Raw genomic sequence first — 20,729 nt, 5'->3', positions numbered from 1 at the left:
ACTTTCACCAACTAACTGACCCATCACAGAATGGAAGGCCCCAAAGGGAAGCTTTAGAAGGCAAAGTTGCACATCAGCCTACCGCCTGCATTTCCAGGGTGTGCGTTGCAATCCCTAGTTTGCAATAAACAAAACTCAATGATAATGGAAGCAAGGTTTTCTCAGTTCCTGAAAGGGTCCCACAAGCTACAGTCCAAGGCAACTAGAGGCATTTGCCAATAAATAGATGCAGGTAGAAATCCATTATCCATGCCCGAGAGGCAGGCAGCGAGTATCTTCCTGGCCCAAGCCACTTTCCAGTGGGAAATGGAATAAGGAGACCCGCTTGGTGCCCTCTTGCGTCAGGAGTGGCACCTTCTGAGGAAGAGGTTCAGAATCCACTCTGATCCTTGGCATTACATAGTTTGTGCTCTCTTCTGGCTAGGCATTGCAGCCATCAAGGAAGGGCCAGCTAGGAGGGAGGGAGGATACTCTTCTGCATTGTGAATACACATGGGTAGCTTGAAGTCGTTGCTGTAGATTTCTTTCTCTGTGTGTTTTTCAGTGGACATCAGTCTTCCCAAAAATGAAACCCAGAGTGGCATTTCCTAGAAAGCCACAGTTGAGGAATGCGGATAGGAGCAGAACATATTCAGACCTTCACCGAGGAAGTTGTGATTGACAATCCAGGGATGAAATGCGGATGATTGAAAAGAAAGTGCGCCCGGTCCAAGGTGCAGTCTCAGCGAATGGAGCAAAAGTAAGAACTTTAGGAACTCTTTCAAAAGGGAACAGCAGATAACTGGTTCCCCACAGAAGGCGAACCCACGTCAGAGTCTGTTCTGGGTGTGCAGAGGTATGTTGCGTAGTGCTGGGTGCGGGGGCAAGAAACCACCCCGAGGGCAGCCGGAGGAGCCCAAGAGGGCCGGGTTAGCCTCCGGGCTCTGCTTCTTCAGTCAGTTATGGCTGTGCGCCTTGATCCTTCCAACATACTCTGCCTTTTTTGCAGGACATTTTTTTCTTTGGGTTGGACTTCCCACATTTGCTTTCAACCTCTTCAGTCATGGTAGTGATCATTGTTATCATCTCTTGGATGGGTAATGTCCCCGCTCTGTATAATTCCAGGAGTTCTTGCCTTTTATCCTGAGGGACATATTTAGAAAACAGGAGATCCAGCACGCACACTTTCTGTCCCTTGTACTCTCCTACAGTGACCTGGACCATCGTGGTCCTCAAGGATTTCTTCAGTTGCTGATGCCGCGCATGCAGATCTTCGCATTTCTCGCCTAGGCCCTCAGCTGCTATATGTCCACCTTCTGTGCTGGCTGGCAGATCTCCCTTACGCCTTTCTGCTTCTGTGATGATGTTGGTGAGAATGCCTGTCAGATCCTGAACAGAGACTGCTTTCATTCTGAATTTATTTAGAAGATCTTGCTTCTTGTCTTCTGAAATATATTTAGAGAGGAGAACATCCCAGCAAGAAACCATCTGCCCTTGGAACTCACCAACTGGTACCACAAATCTCTCAGATCGTAACATGGCTTCCAAAGAGATGGACTGAGGGAAGCAAACATTCTGACCTTCTCCAGATGTTCTTGTCTCTTGTCTCGGACTTGTAACACCACACAGTTCTTTGGCTTTCTCCTCCACTGTTTTGTTGACCATGGCGGTGACCACAGTTTCCATTTGGTCAATGGTCAACATGCTATCCCTGTATAGTTGCAAGAGCTCCTTCCTTTTTTCCTCAGGGATGTAGTTGGAGTGAAGCAGTTCCCATACAGAAACTTTCCGTCCATGGAACTCGTCGGCGGATACTTCACCCATCCGGGACTTTAGCGCCATCTCCATTTCCAGAGCATCACCATCTGCTTCTTTCTCAGATGCAGCGTTATCACAGCGGGGCATGTCAGGGGCTGAGAGACATTTACTCTCTTTGTTTGTGACCACCATAGGGAGAGCAGCAAGGATTTTTCTGAGCTCCTCAAGAGTCAGACTGCCATTTCTGTATTTGTTCAGAAGCTCATCCCGTTCGTACTCTGAGATGTACTGAGAGAAGAGGAGATCCCAGAGGGAGACTTCCTGACCTTGGAACTCACCGACTTGCAGGACCATGGTGTGATTCCTCAAGTCATCCTCCCAGTGGGCCGTGTGTGCGTGTCCATGGGATACTTCCTTTGTTTTCTCCTCCTCTGTTTTGTTGACGATGGTGGTGATGACTGTTTCCATTTGGTCAACTGTGAGTACGCCAGATTTGTAGAGTCGCAAGAGCTCCTTCCTTTTCTCCTCTGGGATGTATTTGGAGTGAAGTAGATCCCATACTGAAAATTGTTGCTCATGGAACTCATCAACAGATATGTTGATCAGTCTAGATTTCAAAGCAGTCTGTGTGTCATCTTGGTATTCTGTGTGAGAAGCCGTGAATGTTCCTGGTGACATAAGGTGTTCTGTGGGAATTTCCCCAGTTTTGCATGATGTGTCACCTGGGTTTTCTGTTTGTGTAATAAGAGTAGTAATGCTTCTGAAATTTTCTTTAACACTTACTGTTGGTGCTCCATGTCTGTGTAGAATCTCCTCTTTCCTGATATTAGACACACACCTGGAAAAGAAAGGATCCCAGACTGAGGCCTTCTGGCCATGGATTTCTCGGATAGTGACATCAATATTCTCCAAGCGTAAAGTATGCTGTAGAAGGTCGTAGTGCGATGAGTCGGGAGTTTCAGGTTCCCTTGGCACTGCTTGGTTATCACTCACATCTGAAGTGTTTTCCTTCTGCTCTTCCATTTTGTTAACAATGGTGGTGACGACAGTCTCCATTTGACCAATTGTGAGAATGCCAGATTTGTAGAGTTGCAAGAGCTCCTTCCTTTTCTCTTCAGGGATGTCCTTAGAGTGGAGCAATTCCCACACAGAAACCTTCCGTCCGTGGAACTCACCGGCGGATACTTCGACCATGCAGGACTTCAGAGCCTTCTCCTTTTCTAGCCATTCTGGAGTAAGAACAGCTTCTTCGTTCTCAGATGATGCCACATCAGCATGTGTTGTGTCATGTGCTGAACATTCATTGCCACCATCAATCAATTCACTAATTAAAGTAGAAACTATAGCAGTGAGTTCTTCAGGGGTTAGTTGGCAATTTCGATATATACCTAGAAGTTCTTCTCTTTTGCTATCTGAGATGTACTGCGAGAAGAGGAGATCCCAGAGGGAGACTTCCTGACCATGGAACTCACCGATGTGCAGGACCACAGTGTGATTCCTCAAGGCATCCTCCCACTGGCCCGTGTGTGCGTGTCCATGGGATGCTTCCGTTGTTTTCTCCTCCTCCGTTTTGTTGACGATGGTGGTGATGACTGTTTCCATTTGGTCAACGGTGAGTACGCCAGATAAGTAAAGTTGCATGAGCTCCTTCCTTTTCTCCTCTGGGATGTACTTGGAGTGAAGCACTTCCCACACGGAAACCTTCCGTCCATGGAACTCGCCGGCGGATACTTCGACCATCCTGGACTTCAGAGCCTTCTCCTTTTCATCCAGTTCTAAAGCCTCGGCAACCTCTTCTCTCGCAGAACTGTCATCGTCGTCGGTGTCATCAGGGCTGGGCATCTCAGGGGTATTGGGGTGCTTACCCCCTGTGGTTGTAGCCTCCGTAAGGAGAGCAGTGAGGATTTGTGTTAGCTCCCCAAGGGTCAGTCTGCCGTCTCTGTATTGGCTCAGGAGCTCTTCCCGTTTGCAGTCTGAGATGTGGTGAGAGAACAGGAGGTCCCACGCAGAGAGTTGCTGATCTTGAAACTCCGCCACAGGGACTTGCATGGGCTGAGACCGCAAGGCGCTTTCCCAGTTCCCAGAATCTGGGGAGGAGACCACAGGAGATTTCCCACTGGTTGCCACGACTTGCTCTGGACTTCTCACCTTAATGTCAAATGTCCTACTGGAGGCTTCCTTTTTCGTGACAAGGGTGGTGAGGAGACTTATCAGCCGGTCCATAGGCAGCAACCCTCTTCTGTACAAGCCCAGTAATTCCGTCCTCTTCTCCTCGGAGATGTCTCTGGAGAAGAGCAGGTCCCACACGGTGGTCGTCTGACCACGGTGCTCTCCCGCAGGCACGTTCACCGTTGTGGACTTCAAGGCCTTCTGCCAGGGCTCCTCTAGGTTGGGATGGGCAGTGTCACCTTTCGGCGGCATTGCTGTGGGTGTGCCGGGAGGTTGTTTGTGCCCCGTTGGCTTGGTGCTCCTTTCTTCCGTCTCAGTGATGATGGTGATGAGAATTTGTTGGATGTCCTCCAGGCTTATAGTACCAGCCTTGTACTGCCTTAGTAGCTCCAGCCTCTTATGCGGAGGGACGTATCTGGAGAAGAGGAGGTCCCAGAGGGAGACTTCTTGTCCCTGGAAGAGCCCCACACCAACCCTGGTCTTGGCAGACTGCAAAGACTTCCTTATGTTCTCACCGAGATGGAAGGAAAAAGAGCCCTTGTCCATGACTTGAAGCATCAGGAGGCCGGTGTCCGGATCGGGGAGGCACCTGTTCCGAAGCTGCATGTACGTGAGGTTTTCGTGAGTGTTGGGATCAAAGAAGCCCTTGGTGTCATCTGTGGGGTCTGAGAGGATCTGGTTCATTTCCTGGTCAAAATAGCCCCGCTCGTACGCTACTTCCACGGGGAGCCGATGGCTGTGCACAGGGTCGATGATGCCCCCGGTGGCAATCTGGGCCTCCAGCAGACGGATGCCATGGTCTTTGACGATGAGGCCTTTCTTCATGGCCTGGAAAAGGGAGATTTTGTTCCCCGTGTAGGGGTCGTTGTAGCCGGTTACGGCTCTCTCTGCAGAGAGAAGCTTCTCTTGCAGTTCGCCCCCCACCAGGTCGGCAGATACGGCTTCGCTGACCGAGAGCTTCTCGTTCTTCAGCGGGTCAGTGATGAACCCAGTGGCGGCCTGGGCCTCCAGCAGCACCAGGGCTGTGCCTGGCCTCAGGACGCCCTTCCACATGGCCTGGTAGATGGTCATCTTCTCCGTCTTCAAAGGATCTGACCTGGAGGGCACCAACACGCCGGCAATGCAGCTGGTGCCTTCCAAGTATCGCTTCACGGACTCCATTTCTTTGACCTCCCCCACAGTCTTGGTGCCGTGCGTCAGCTCGGAGAGCGTGTCCTGGTCAATGATCTGGGAGTCGAACAGTTCTGAGGCTGTCACCTGCCTCCTGAGCCCAGAGAATTTCAGCTGGTTGCTCTTCTGCTCCATCTCCTCAATGAGGGCGGTGATTATTTGGACAAGCTCCTCTGCGGTCACAGATCCGGCTCGGTACCTCTCCAGGAGCTCGTGCCGTTTGTCTGTGGTCACATATTTGGAAAAGAGCAGCTCCCACACTGAGCGCTTGTGGCCTTGGAACTCGCCCACAGGCACATCTGTGGTCACCAGCCGTAAAGCGCTCTCCAGTTCGGCATCCTGTGGGGAAGGAGGCGCTCCATCTGCCTGGGACTGGGGCCGCTCCCTTTTCGGACTCCTGGCATCTTCTGTTTCTTTGCCACGAGGTCCCTCTGCCTCCGTGAGGAGTGGGGTCAGCAATTGTATCAGCTCCAGGATACTCAGGATTCCGGAACGGTACTTCATTAAGAGCCCCTCTCTTTGGGTTTCCGGAACGTACTGCGAGAAGAGGAGATCCCAGAGGGAGACTTCCTGACCGTGGAACTCACCGATGTGCAGGACCACAGTGTGATTCCTCAAGGCGTCCTCCCACTGGCCCGTGTGTGCATGTCCATGGGATGCTTCCGTTGTTTTCTCCTCCTCCGTTTTGTTGACGATGGTGGTGACGACTGTTTCCATTTGGTCAACGGTGAGTACGCCAGATAAGTAAAGTTGCATGAGCTCCTTCCTTTTCTCCTCTGGGATGTACTTGGAGTGAAGCACTTCCCACACGGAAACCTTCCTTCCATGGAACTCGCCGGCAGATACTTCGACCATCCTGGACTTCAGAGCCTTCTCCTTTTCACCCAGTTCCAAAGCCTCGGCAACCTCTTCTCTCGCAGAACTGTCATCGTCGTCGGTGTCATCAGGGCTGGGCATCTCAGGGGTATTGGGGTGCTTACCCCCTGTGGTTGTAGCCTCCATAAGGAGAGCAGTGAGGATTTGTGTTAGCTCCACAAGGGTCAACCTGCCATCTCTGTATTGGCTCAGGAGCTCTTCCCGTTTGCAGTCTGAGATGTGGTGAGAGAACAGGAGGTCCCACGCAGAGAGTTGCTGATCTTGAAACTCCGCCACAGGGACTTGCATGGGCTGAGACCGCAAGGCGCTTTCCCAGTTCCCAGAATCTGGGGAGGAGACCACAGGAGATTTCCCACTGGTTGCCACGACTCGCTCTGGACTTCTCACCTTAATGTCAAATGTCCTACTGGAGGCTTCCTTTTTCGTGACAAGGGTGGTGAGGAGACTTATCAGCCGGTCCATAGGCAGCAACCCTCTTCTGTACAAGCCCAGTAATTCCGTCCTCTTCTCCTCGGAGATGTCTCTGGAGAAGAGCAGGTCCCACACGGTGGTCGTCTGACCACGGTGCTCTCCCGCAGGCACGTTCACCGTTGTGGACTTCAAGGCCTTCTGCCAGGGCTCCTCTAGGTTGGGATGGGCAGTGTCACCTTTCGGCGGCATTGCTGTGGGTGTGCCGGGAGGTTGTTTGTGCCCCGTTGGCTTGGTGCTCCTTTCTTCCGTCTCAGTGATGATGGTGATGAGAATTTGTTGGATGTCCTCCAGGCTTATAGTACCAGCCTTGTACTGCCTTAGTAGCTCCAGCCTCTTATGCGGAGGGACGTATCTGGAGAAGAGGAGGTCCCAGAGGGAGACTTCTTGTCCCTGGAAGAGCCCCACACCAACCCTGGTCTTGGCAGACTGCAAAGACTTCCTTGTGTTCTCGGTGAGGTGGAAGGAAAAAGAGCACTTGTCCATAACTTGAAGCATCAGGAGGCCGGTGTCCGGATCGGGGAGGCACCTGTTCCGAAGCTGCATGTACGTGAGGTTTTCGTGAGTGTTGGGATCAAAGAAGCCCTTGGTGTCATCTGTGGGGTCTGAGAGGATCTGGTTCATTTCCTGGTCAAAATAGCCCCGCTCGTACGCTACTTCCACGGGGAGCCGATGGCTGTGCACAGGGTCGATGATGCCCCCGGTGGCAATCTGGGCCTCCAGCAGACGGATGCCATGGTCTTTGACGATGAGGCCTTTCTTCATGGCCTGGAAAAGGGAGATTTTGTTCCCCGTGTAGGGGTCGTTGTAGCCGGTTACGGCTCTCTCTGCAGAGAGAAGCTTCTCTTGCAGTTCGCCCCCCACCAGGTCGGCAGATACGGCTTCGCTGACCGAGAGCTTCTCGTTCTTCAGCGGGTCAGTGATGAACCCAGTGGCGGCCTGGGCCTCCAGCAGCACCAGGGCTGTGCCTGGCCTCAGGACGCCCTTCCACATGGCCTGGTAGATGGTCATCTTCTCCGTCTTCAAAGGATCTGACCTGGAGGGCACCAACACGCCGGCAATGCAGCTGGTGCCTTCCAAGTATCGCTTCACGGACTCCATTTCTTTGACCTCCCCCACAGTCTTGGTGCCATGCGTCAGCTCGGAGAGCGTGTCCTGGTCAATGATCTGGGAGTCGAACAGTTCTGAGGCTGTCACCTGCCTCCTGAGCCCAGAGAATTTCAGCTGGTTGCTCTTCTGCTCCATCTCCTCAATGAGGGCGGTGATTATTTGGACAAGCTCCTCTGCGGTCACAGATCCGGCTCGGTACCTCTCCAGGAGCTCGTGCCGTTTGTCTGTGGTCACATATTTGGAAAAGAGCAGCTCCCACACTGAGCGCTTGTGGCCTTGGAACTCGCCCACAGGCACATCTGTGGTCACCAGCCGTAAAGCGCTCTCCAGTTCGGCATCCTGTGGGGAAGGAGGCGCTCCATCTGCCTGGGACTGGGCCCGCTCCCTTTTCGGACTCCTGGCATCTTCTGTTTCTTTGCCACGAGGTCCCTCTGCCTCCGTGAGGAGGGGGGTCAGCAATTGTATCAGCTCCAGGATACTCAGGATTCCGGAACGGTACTTCATTAAGAGCCCCTCTCTTTGGGTTTCCGGAACGTACTGCGAGAAGAGGAGATCCCAGAGGGAGACTTCCTGACCGTGGAACTCACCGATGTGCAGGACCACAGTGTGATTCCTCAAGGCGTCCTCCCACTGGCCCGTGTGTGCGTGTCCATGGGATGCTTCCGTTGTTTTCTCCTCCTCCGTTTTGTTGACGATGGTGGTGATGACTGTTTCCATTTGGTCAACTGTGAGTACGCCAGATAAGTAGAGTTGCATGAGCTCCTTCCTTTTCTCCTCTGGGATGTACTTGGAGTGAAGCACTTCCCACACGGAAACCTTCCGTCCATGGAACTCACCGGCAGATACTTCGACCATCCTGGACTTCAGAGCCTTCTCCTTTTCACCCAGTTCCAAAGCCTCAGCAACCTCTTCTCTTGCAGAACTGTCGTCGTCATCGTCGGTGTAATCAGGGCTGGGCATCTCAGGGGTATTGGGGTGCTTACCCCCTGTGGTTGTAGCCTCCGTAAGGAGAGCAGTGAGGATTTGTGTTAGCTCCCCAAGGGTCAGTCTGCCGTCTCTGTATTGGCTCAGGAGCTCTTCCCGTTTGCAGTCTGAGATGTGGTGAGAGAACAGGAGGTCCCACGCAGAGAGTTGCTGATCTTGAAACTCCGCCACAGGGACTTGCATGGGCTGAGACCGCAAGGCGCTTTCCCAGTTCCCAGAATCTGGGGAGGAGACCACAGGAGATTTCCCACTGGTTGCCACGACTTGCTCTGGACTTCTCACCTTAATGTCAAATGTCCTACTGGAGGCTTCCTTTTTCGTGACAAGGGTGGTGAGGAGACTTATCAGCCGGTCCATAGGCAGCAACCCTCTTCTGTACAAGCCCAGTAATTCTGTCCTCTTCTCCTCGGAGATGTCTCTGGAGAAGAGCAGGTCCCACACAGTGGTCGTCTGACCGCGGTGCTCTCCCGCAGGAACGTCGACAGTTGTGGACTTCAAGGCCTTCTGCCAGGGCTCCTCGAAGTTGGGATGGGCAGTGTCATCTTTCGGCGGCATTGCTGTGGTTGTGCCAGGAGGTTGTTTGTGCCCCGTTGGCTTGGTGCTCCTTCCTTCCGTCTCAGTGATGATGGTGATGAGAATTTGTTGGATGTCCTCCAGGCTTATAGTACCAGCCTTGTACTGCCTTAGTAGCTCCAGCCTCTTATGCGGAGGGACGTATCTGGAGAAGAGGAGGTCCCAGAGGGAGACTTCTTGTCCCTGGAAGAGCCCCACACCAACCCTGGTCTTGGCAGACTGCAAAGACTTCCTTGTGTTCTCGGTGAGGTGGAAGGAAAAAGAGCCCTTGTCCATGACTTGAAGCATCAGGAGGCCGGTGTCCGGATCGGGGAGGCACCTGTTCCGAAGCTGCATGTACGTGAGGTTTTCGTGAGTGTTGGGATCAAAGAAGCCCTTGGTGTCATCTGTGGGGTCTGAGAGGATCTGGTTCATTTCCTGGTCAAAATAGCCCCGCTCGTACGCTACTTCCACGGGGAGCCGATGGCTGTGCACAGGGTCGATGATGCCCCCGGTGGCAATCTGGGCCTCCAGCAGACGGATGCCATGGTCTTTGACGATGAGGCCTTTCTTCATGGCCTGGAAAAGGGAGATTTTGTTCCCTGTGTACGGGTCGTTGTAGCCAGTTATGGCTCTCTCTGCAGAGAGAAGCTTCTCTTGCAGTTCGCCCCCCACCAGGTCGGCAGATACGGCTTCGCTGACCGAGAGCTTCTCGTTCTTCAGCGGGTCAGTGATGAACCCAGTGGCGGCCTGGGCCTCCAGCAGCACCAGGGCTGTGCCTGGCCTCAGGACGCCCTTCCACATGGCCTGGTAGATGGTCATCTTCTCCGTCTTCAAAGGATCTGACCTGGAGGGCACCAACACGCCGGCAATGCAGCTGGTGCCTTCCAAGTATCGCTTCACGGACTCCATTTCTTTGACCTCCCCCACAGTCTTGGTGCCATGCGTCAGCTCGGAGAGCGTGTCCTGGTCAATGATCTGGGAGTCGAACAGTTCTGAGGCTGTCACCTGCCTCCTGAGCCCAGAGAATTTCAGCTGGTTGCTCTTCTGCTCCATCTCCTCAATGAGGGCGGTGATTATTTGGACAAGCTCCTCTGCGGTCACAGATCCGGCTCGGTACCTCTCCAGGAGCTCGTGCCGTTTGTCTGTGGTCACATATTTGGAAAAGAGCAGCTCCCACACTGAGCGCTTGTGGCCTTGGAACTCACCCACAGGCACATCTGTGGTCACCAGCCGTAAAGCGCTCTCCAGTTCGGCATCCTGTGGGGAAGGAGGCGCTCCATCTGCCTGGGACTGGGGCCGCTCCCTTTTCGGACTCCTGGCATCTTCTGTTTCTTTGCCACAAGGTCCCTCTGCCTCCGTGAGGAGGGGGGTCAGCAATTGTATCAGCTCCAGGATACTCAGGATTCCGGAACGGTACTTCATTAAGAGCCCCTCTCTTTGGGTTTCCGGAACGTACTGCGAGAAGAGGAGATCCCAGAGGGAGATTTCCTGAGTGTGGAACTCACCGATGTGCAGGACCACGGTGTGATTCCTCAAGGCGTCCTCCCACTGGCCCGTGTGTGCATGTCCATGGGATGCTTCCGTTGTTTTCTCCTCCGCCGTTTTGTTGACGATGGTGGTGACGACTGTTTCCATTTGGTCAACGGTGAGTACGCCAGATAAGTAGAGTTGCATGAGCTCCTTCCTTTTCTCCTCTGGGATGTACTTGGAGTGAAGCACTTCCCACACGGAAACCTTCCGTCCATGGAACTCTCTGGTGGATACTTCGACCATCCGGGACTTCAGAGCCTTCTCCTTTTCACCCAGTTCCAAAGCCTCGGCAACCTCTTCTCTCGCAGAACTGTCGGCACCACCACGGCCTGGCATGTCAGAGGTAGTGGGGTGCTTACCCCCTGTGGTTGTAGCCTCCGTAAGGAGTGCGGTGAGGATTTGCGTTAGGTCCACAAGGGTCAGCCTGCCGTCTCTGTATTGGCTCAGGAGCTCTTCCCGTTTGCAGTCTGAGATGTGGTGAGAGAACAGGAGGTCCCACAGAGGAAGCACCTGTCCCTGGAAATTCCCTTGGCTAACTTTTGTTGTTGTAGTCTTCAGAGCCTTCCTTATGTTTTCATCTAAATGAAGGGCGTTTATGTCCCGGTCATGTAGTCGGAGCATAAGGAGTCCAGTGTCTGGGTCACGAGTGCATCTTTTTAGCAGCTGCTTGTATGTGAGGTTCTCATGTGTGTTGGGATCAAAGAAGCCCTTGGTTTCGTCCGTGGGGTCTAAGAGCTTCTGGTTCATTTTCTCATCAAAGTATCCCCGTTTGTAGGCCATCTCAATGGGGACACGGTGACTGTTGACTGGATCAATGATACCTCCAGTAGCAATTTGAGCTTCCAGCAAACGGATACCATGTTCTTTGATGATGAGATCTTTTCCCATTGCCTGAAAAAGAGATATTTTTCCACCCGTATTTGGGTCAGTGTATCCAGTGACTGCTTTCTCTGCACAAAGGAGCTTGTTATGAATTTCTCCGCCCACCAGTCCGGCAGAAGTGGCTTCATTGACCGAGAGCTTCTCGTTCTTCAGAGGGTCAGTGATGAACCCAGTGGCGGCTTGGGCCTCCAGCAGCACCAGGGCTGTGCCTGGCCTCAGAATGCCCTTCTGCATGGCCTGGTAGATGGTCATCTTCTCCGTCTTCAAAGGGTCTGACCTGGAGGGCACCAGCACTCCAGCAATGCAGCTGGTGCCTTCCAGGTATCTCCTCACTGAATCCATCTGTGCTACATCTTGTGGAGTCTGTTTGCCCTCCTCTAAGTCCTTCATTGTGTCTTTACCAATTATGTCAGCTTTCAGTAGTTCTGCAGCTGTGACTTGTTTCCGTAGCCCCTGGAACCATATATCTCTTCTGCTTTCTTCTTTTTCTGTTATTATTTTCAGAATTTCATTGATGATGTGTTGCAGAACAGCAGAGGACTCCTGCTTATATTTTCTAATCAGTTCTTTCTTCTTTTCTTCATTAATGTAGTCTGAAGAAAGAAGCTCCCATAAAGAGACGGTCTGTCCTCTGTATTTCCCAAGTGTTACATTTACTTTGGTGGATGAGAGAATATTTTTGGTTATCTCATCTACATAGAAATAGTCCCTCTTTCCTATCAACTGTAAGAGATACATCCCTGTGCCTGTGTCTTTAGTGCATCTGTGCAGGAGTTGTGCATATGTAATCCTTCCTTGAGTGTTGGGATCCACAAATCCTTTGGTAGCATAATCTGCATCAGAAAGCAGGACGAAAGTGTGGTCATCCATATAGCCACGTTTGCAAGCCACCTCCACAGGGATGCGGTGGCCATAGATCGGGTCGATTATGCCCCCAGTAGCAATCTGGGCCTCCAGCAGCCTCAGAGCAAGTGGTTTCTCTACTACACGTTGTTTCATGGCTTGGAAAAGAGATATTTTGTTCCCCATGGATGGGTCGGTGTATCCTGTAACAGCTTTCTCTGCAAAGAGAAGCTTCTCATGAATCTCTTCGCCGATGAGCCCCACAGAGACAGCCTCATCAACAGAGAATGTTTTCTTCTTCAGTGGGTCAAGGATGAATCCAGTGGCAGCCTGGGCTTCCAACAACATGAGAGCGTTTTCTGGTGAGAGAAGACCTCTCTTCATGGCCTCGAAGATAGTCATCCTTTGCCCTTCGGTTCCTATCAAGACTCCAGCAATGGAGCCGGTTCCTTCCAGGACTCGTTTCATGGAGTCCTTCTGGGCAAGCCGCTGAAGGGCACCAGCCCCTTGATGAAGCCCATCCAGCGTTTTTTTGTCAATTATCTCTGAGTTGAACAGCTCCGCGGCTGACACCTCCCCCCTCGGTCCCTTAAGTTTGAGCGTCTGGGCTTTCTGGTCCGTTTCCTCAATAATAGTGGTGATGGCTTCGCTGAGTTGTTCTAATGTCAGGTCCTCACACTTATACTGGCTCACCAGGTCTTTCCTTCTCTGTTCGTGGATATAGGGGGAGCAGAGGAGGTCCCACATGGAGACGGATTGGCCTTTGTACCTGCCTACATGCATCTGCATAGGTTGTGCCTTCAGAAATTGCTTCGTTGTCTCATCAATGTAAAAGTACCTTTCCCCTCTTTTGACAATTTGCAGCATATACAGTCCAGTCCCTGGATCTTGGATGCATCGTTCTAATAGCTGCAGGTAAGTGAGGTTCTCATGTGTGTTGGGGTCGAAAAAGCCTTTGGTGTCATCTGTTGGATCTGAAAGGATTTGGTTCATTTTTTCGTCGAAGTAGCCCCGCTTATAAGCCACCTCAACAGGGATGCGGTAACTGTGCACAGGGTCGATGATGCCCCCGGTGGCTATTTGGGCCTCCAGCAGGCGGATGCCGTGGCTTTTCACAATGAGCTCTTCGTTCATGGCCTCAAAGAGGGAGATCTGGCCTTTGGTGTAGGGGTGTGTGTATCCCGTCACGGCCTTTTCCGCACTCAGTAGCTTCTCGTAAATCTCCCTCCCAATCAGCCCTGCTGCCATCGCCTCATCTACTGACAACTTCTTGTTTTTCACGGGATCAATGAGGAACCCTGTGGCTGCCTGGGCTTCCAACAGCACCAGAGCCACCCCTGGTCTGAGGAGACCCCGCCTCCAAGCCTGGTAGATGCTCATCCTTTCGTGGCTTGGCTGTACAAGGACTCCAGCGATGAAGTTACAGCCCTCGAGGTATTGCCTCACAGAATCCATCTCAGTGACTTCCTGGACAGTTTTCTTTCCATGACGCAGTTCATCCAGAGTTTCTTTGTCTATGAGCTGTGATTGGAAGAGGTCACTGGCTGAGACCTGCTTGCGCAAGCCCTTGAAGGTGAACTGCTTGCCTTGCTGTTCAGTCTCTTCGATGTTCTTGGTGACGGTTGCGATCATTTCTTGAAGTATCTCAGCGTTCTCCTCCTTGTATGCCATCACCAGCTCTCTCCGCTTGCTGTTGCTGATGTACTCCGAGTTGAGCAAGTCCCAGAGAGAAACTTCTTGGCCTTTAAACCGCCCAGCGTTGACAAAGACAGTTACAGATTTCAGCACCTCCATGGTGCGTCTGTCCCCGTAGAAAGCTGCATCTTCTGAGAGAGGGAGCAGGAAGAGTCCGGTCTCAGCATCCCGGATGCATCTGTCCTTCAGCTGCTGATAAGCCAGGCTCTCCTGTGTATTCGGGTCAAAGAAGACGCAGGTGTCATCGTTGTGCTGAGAAAGGGCCTGGTGCATTTCTTCATCATAGAAGCCGTGCTTATAGGCAGCATGGAGAGGAAGATGGTGGTGATGGAGGGGGTCAATGACCCCTCCAGTGGCCAACTGAGCCTCGAGTAAAGGGATGCCGGCACTGGCAGCAATGAGCTCCTTCCGGATCGCCTGGCACACTGAGATTGGCTTTCCTGAGTAGGGGTCGGGGTAGCCGGTTAGTGCTCTCTCCGCCTGCAGCAGCTGCTCTGTCAGTTCTTCACCCACAATGCCGGCTTTCACAGCCTCCTCGACGCCAAGCCTCTGGTTTGTCACTGGGTCTGTGAGGGTGCCCGTGGCTGCCTGGGCTTCCAGTAGCCTTGCTCCTGTGCCCGGCAGAAGGAGGTTGTTTTGCATCGCTTGGTAAATGCTCATTTTCTCTTGGGAGGCCTGAATGAAGACTCCAGCGATGCCCCCAGTGCCCTGCAAGTATTTCTTCACGCTTTCCCTCTCGGACACTTCTCTGGCGGTTCTCCTGCCCTGGGCCAGCTCTATGAATGTCTTTTCTGAAATGATGCCAGTATCCAGAAGCCAGACTGCAGGCACTGCGCCTCTCAGGCCTTGGAAAGCCACCTGCGTTTGAGCCTTCATTTCTATTTCCTTAATGAGTCCCTGGACCAGGGCAAGCAGTTGGCGGAGTGACATTGCCCCAGACCTATACTGCTCAAGGAACTCTCTTCTCTGCTCTTCAGTGAAGTAGCCAGAGGTCAGGAGCTCCCAGAGGGAGACCCCCTTCTCCTCCACAAGGGTCTCCCTGAAGAGCTGCTCGACCTGCTCATCTGTGTGAATAGGAGAAGCCCTTTGGGACAGAGGCAACAGGTGAATGCCAGAAACTTCATCCGTCTGACACCGATTTATCAACTGGCCATAGGTCACATTTTCTTTGCTGTCAAGGGTGTTGAACACTTTGGTGTGAGAGCTGGGTTTGGAGAGCATTTCACAGAAGTCCTCATCCAAGTAACCTTTTCTCTGGGCAAATTCTACTGGGACATAGTGGCCACTGTGGGGGTCAATGACCCCCCCAGTAGACAGCTGGGCATCCATCAGCTGTATGGCCTGTTTGTCAGCCACAAGGCCTTTCTTCATGGCTTGGTAGAGGGAAATCTTCTGGCCTGTGAAAGGGTCCATGTAACCCGTGACGGCTTCTTCTGCACGCTGGAGCTTCTCGTAAAGCTCAGGGCCGACCAGGCCTTCCCTCACGGCATCATCTAGGCAGAGTTTCTGATTGTTCACTGGATCAATGATGAAGCCCGTGGCAGCCTGTGCCTCAAGCAAGGGCAGCACCACCCCTGGCAATGCAATGCTCCTTTTTATGGCTTCATAGAGACTCACTCGTTCATTGGAGGGCTGCAGCACGACTCCCCCAATGCTGCCTGTGCCGTAGAGGTACTTTCTGACCGAATCCATGCGCAGCACCTCCTCTGGGCTCACAGCTCCCTCCAGGAGCCTTTCAAAGAGCTCCTTCTCAAGGATGCCAGTTTCCACCAGGTGGTAGGCAGTGACCTTCCCCCTTAGGGCTGGGAATTGGATGCGGGCCCATTTCTTCATCTCCTCTTCTAACATGAGACGGATTTGTTCTAGGGTGACCTTCCGTAGGGAGTAGTGGTTGAATATTTCCCGCCTCTTCCCCTCGCTGAAGTATTCTGAGTTCAGTAGATCCCATACGGAGACCTGTTGTCCTTGGAAACGGCCGTATTTTACCAAGAGCCAGGAGCTCCTAAGGGTTTGCTTGGTGGCGTCGTCAATGAACTGCCGCTTCCTGCTGTTGAGCGGCAGGAGGCAGAGGCCCGTGGAGGGCTCCGTGATGCACTTCTCCTTCAACTGCAGGTAAGTCAGGTTCTCGTGGGTGTTTGGGTCAAAGAAGCCCTTGGTGTCGTCGCTGGGGTCCGAAAGGATCAGGTTCATCTTCTTGTCAAAGTAGCCCCGTTTGTAGGCCGCTTCCACCGGCAGGCGGTGGCTGTTGACAGGGTCGATGATGCCCCCGGTGGCGATCTGGGCCTCCAGCAGGCGGATGGCATGCTCCTTGACGATGAGGTCCTTCATCATGGCCTGGAAGAGGGAGATCTTGTCCCCCGTGTAAGGATCCCTGTAGCCTGTGACAGCTTTTTCAGCAGCCACGAGCTTGTCGTAAACATCTGGGCCAACGACGCCAGCACGCAGGGCCTCGTCCACGGAGTATTTCTTGTTGGCAGCTGGGTCAATGATGTACCCTGTGGCAGCCTGAGCCTCTAGAAGGATGAGGGATGTTCCTGGCCGCAGAAAGCCTCTCCTTTTCCCTTGGTAGATGCTGATTTTCTCCTGGGAGTCAGGCAGGAGCAGCCCACTGATGCAGCCCGTCCCTTCCAAGTACTTCTTCACCATCCCCATGCTAACAACATCCTTGGGCAAGGTCTCCCCTTGCGTTAACTTCTCGAATAAATCTTTGTTGATGATTTCGGAGCTCAGGAGCTGGGCAGGGGTCACCTTGTCCCTCAAGCCTTCAAAGGTGACTCTAGAGTTGTCAGTGACTTGCTGGACGGCGAGACAGACCTTGTTAGCCAATTGTCGAGTGGAAAGGGCCCCGGAGCAGAACTGTTGCACGAGGGCTCTCCTCTGCTCTCTTGTAAAGTAGTCTGAGAAGAGCAGGTGCCAGAGGGACACGGGCTTCCCTTGGAATCTGCCACAGGGCACAGACACCACCGAGTTTCTCAGAGCAACCTGTGTGCTGTGGTCGATGAAGGCGTGTTCCCTCCTGTGGTCTCCAGAAAGGGGCAAGAGGCAGAGTCCGGTGTCTGGATCAGTGACACATCTCAGCACCAGTTCTGCATATGACAAGTTCTCCTTTGTGTTGGGCTCAAGGAACCCACGGATGTCATCGGTGGGATTGCAGAGACGGCTGTGCAGGTCTCTGTCTAAATGGCCCCGCTGACAGGCCACCTCCACAGGGAGCCGGTGATGGGCGTGTGGGTCGATGATGCCACCAGTGGCAAGCTGGGCTTCCAGCAGGAAAAGGCCAGGGTCCCTGGGCACAAGGCCCTTTTTCATGGCCTGGAATAGGGAGAGCGTCTCCCCAGTGAAGGGGTCTCTGTACCCTGTGACAGCTTTCTCTGCTGAAGACAACTTCTCATAGAGGCCTGGCCCAACAACACCGGCCCGGACGGCAGCACCAGCGGTGAACTTCTCATTCTTCTCCGGATCTATCAAGCAGCCTGTCGCAGCCTGTGCCTGCAGGAGCCTCACAGCTGTGCCTGGCATTAGGAGGTGGTCTGTTAAAGCCTGGTACAGACTCCTACATTCACCGGTGGGCAGGATGGCTACGCCAGCGATACTGTTTGTCCCTGAGAGGTACTGCTGAACAGAGTCCATCTCTGCCACTTCCTGCGCTGTGACCTCCCCGTCATGAAGGGCTTTGAACGTGGGTGAGTCAATGATTCTGGAGTCCAGCAGCTCATGGCTGCACACAGACCCTCTCAGCCCAGGGAAGGAGATTTTCAGGGGCAGCAGTAGCAGCCCCGTGGCTGGGTCTGCGATGCATCTTCTCATCAGCTCCATGTAGGGGACCTTCTGGTTGCTGTTGGGGTCCAAGAAGCCCTTGGCCTCCTCATTCCCAGGATCAGAGAGGAGGTTGCTCATCTCTTCATCGATGAATCCACATGCGTAGGCCTCATGCAGAGGGACACGGTGGCCGGTGGCAGGGTCAATGATGCCTCCAGTGGCTATCTGGGCTTCCAGTAGGTGCAGGCCCTGTTCCCTTCCAATCAGCTCTTTTTGGATGGCTTGGTAGAGCGGGATCTTCTCCTCCGTATAAGGGTCGGTGAAGCCCGTCACGGCACGCTCTGCACACAACAGTTTCTCCTTTATTTCCAGCCCGACTAATCCCATGGCTAATGCCTCTGCTACGGAGATCAGCTGCTTTCCCACAGGGTCAACAATGCCGCCTGTGGCCGCCTGTGCCTCCAGAAGGGCTAATGCCAGATCAGGCTGGAGCAAGTGCTCCCGGACAGCATCGGAAAACCTCATGGCTTTGCCGGAGGCCTCCACGTAGACCCCTGCAATGCTCCTGATGCACATTTCCGCCTTTGCTGCCGTGGTGCTACGGAAACAGGGGAGGCCTCCTCCTCGTGCCTGTGCCACCGATGCCCTCGCCTCCATCTTGGCTGGGTAACAGCTCCCTCCCTCGTTGCTGATCTTCTGCTCCCTTAAGGGACGGCAAGGATGTTTCTGCAAAGAGAGCCCAGAAAGAGAAAGGTCGGTGATGTTCATCTGGACGCTCGCCTCGCTGAAGAGTGGGGAAGAGCAGGGGAAATCTGCCTGTAGCGGAGCGGGGCCAGAGCAGGGCAGGGGAGAAGTGCCGGCCGCCTCTTGACTGGGCCCACTCCCCAAACGCCAAACGCCATGGGCTTCATCCCCATACTCTGAAGCACTGGCCAGCGGCTCTCTTTCCAGGCATGGGCAGGCCCCTTGCAGGCCCAGTGATGCTGTGGGGAGAGCTGGGGGGGGGCAGTGGAGCTAGAGAGCTGCCCCCTTGAATGTCACTCCCTGGCAGCTGTCCAGCAGCTAGACCGTGCCCACCCCACCCCTGGATATGGAATACGTTCTGGGCCTTTCTAGAGAACTTGCCTGGTCCCCCACCGATCCGCAGTCATTGCGCAGAGGCCCGGGCGCTCGGAAGAGGTGGGGAGGCACCGCTTGCTCCCTCCTCCGCTCTTGCGTCACTAGATCCCTGCCCCCTTGTAGTACCAGCAGTGGAGGCTGGTGGCTCCAACGTCAGAAGGGCAGGGAATTCGCTCCGGATTTGTCAGAACCAGCCAGAACTTGCTTGCTTTAAAGTTCTGACTGAAGCGGATACACTGCCCCACTGACATCAGAGCCCCCAGCCCCCACTGATTACTGGCCTGCCCCCGCACTGAGAGAAAATCCATGGGCAAACCCAAAACGGGGCGACGGGGAGCAAGAGAAGAAAGTCTGCACAGGTTCCACCCAGGCTCTCGCAACCGACCGACCGACCGGCCTCCTCACCCTGCACCCCAACGGCTTTTGCATTCTTCTGAGCCTTGCTGAGGTTGAGCCACAAAGGATGGAGACGTGCCCAGGCGTATCGCTTCTGCCGCCTTCCCTCCTCAGCCCAGCCCAGCCCTGTTCCTCTTGGGAACAGGCACTCTGGATCAGCAGCTTTCACTGAGCCTAGAATGTGGGGGGGGGGGCGCAGGGGGCTATCGGTACTATTGGTCCCCGCGGTGGACGATTTACACTGGGGAATGGATTGAGTGGAGCGTGGCCTTGCTGGGTCTCCTGGGCCACGCCGTGATTTTCAGTACTATAAACCATGGTACCCCAATTTATTATTTATTTAGCAGCAATACTTATACGCTGCTTATTTTAAACAAATCCCAAAGCAATTTACAAAAGAATATAAACAAGCAAACAAAAACGCACACACACGCATCATCAGGTTGGTACAAAGATGGCTCATAGTTGGGGGAAAGCCAAGGTCAAGAGATATACTTCCAATCGAGGCCTAAAACACACCCGTGAGGAGGCCTGCCTGGCGTTCCCCAGAGGGGAGATGGATCCTCCTGGCTGGCTGGCATGAGACTAGGTGGACCTTCTCTTCTGCTGCTCCCAGACTGTGGAATGGCCTGCTGGAGGAAACTCGTCAACTTAACAATCTACTAGCATTCAAGTAAGCTATAAAGACTGTTCTCTTCCAGCAAGCCTATCCAGTGGAATTTTAAGATGATTTTAGAATGTTTTTAGGATGTTTTTAACAATGTATATTATGTTTTCATTCAGTTTTATGTATTTTATCATTTATTGTTGTTCCTCGCCTCGATCAGAATGGAGAGGCGGGTAAGAAATAAAATTATTATTATTATTATTGTTATTGTTATTGTTATTATTATTATTGGCTGGATATTACAGTGGCTGTAGCATTTTGGGGGTGGGGGAGGCCCAGGAGGTGCTGCAGGGAGTCCTCTGCTCAACCCATGGCCTCAGGGTCCCATCTTGTTCTCCCTGTTTTGTAGCATCTACCTGAAACCGCTGGGAGAAGTCACCTGGGTTTGGACTAAGATGGCACGAGTCTACGCAAGATGCACGTCTGGCGCCCCATCCCTCTTTCCCATCTACAAGCACCAGGGAAGCTGTGGAAACCCTGAACAAGTGTTCGGAGGCAGTTTGGGAATGGATGAGGGTAAATAAGCTGAAGCTTAATCCATACAAGATGGAGGTATTGTGGGAAGTGGGCTGACCTGGGTGGAAGTGGGCCACCTGGTTTGGAGGGGGCAGCACTCCCCCTGAAAGACCACGTTCACAGTTAGACACGCAGTGCTTTGAAAGGCAGCATCTTGGATCATCAGCCCAGGTGGTTCACAAAAACTAAAAATTAAGTAGTAGCTTCTGAGTCTCATTGCATCAGAGAGGGTGTGTGTGTGTGTGTGTGTTCA

At 53.2% G+C, this 20,729-nt stretch overlaps 1 protein-coding gene across 1 annotated transcript; it reads right to left on the bottom strand.

Moving 5' to 3' along the window:
• Positions 1-905: 905 nt before the first annotated feature.
• On the bottom strand, positions 906-18,462 carry LOC134401915 (epiplakin-like). Its single transcript, XM_063131262.1, has one exon. It carries the CDS (start codon positions 18,433-18,435, stop codon positions 940-942), a length of 17,496 nt encoding a protein of 5,831 aa, XP_062987332.1. The 5' UTR covers positions 18,436-18,462; the 3' UTR covers positions 906-939.
• Positions 18,463-20,729: the final 2,267 nt, after the last annotated feature.

This window comes from Elgaria multicarinata, chromosome 7 (assembly GCF_023053635.1).
Source record: "Elgaria multicarinata webbii isolate HBS135686 ecotype San Diego chromosome 7, rElgMul1.1.pri, whole genome shotgun sequence".
Taxonomy (NCBI): domain Eukaryota; kingdom Metazoa; phylum Chordata; class Lepidosauria; order Squamata; family Anguidae; genus Elgaria; species Elgaria multicarinata.
The sequence above is the reverse complement of the archived record's forward strand: the minus strand, read 5'-3'. Positions and strand labels throughout refer to the sequence as shown.

Bases quoted from the DNA above. Each gene is read 5' to 3' on its own strand.
- LOC134401915 (XM_063131262.1), bottom strand. From the start codon at position 18,435: ATGGAGGCGAGGGCATCGGTGGCACAGGCACGAGGAGGAGGCCTCCCC.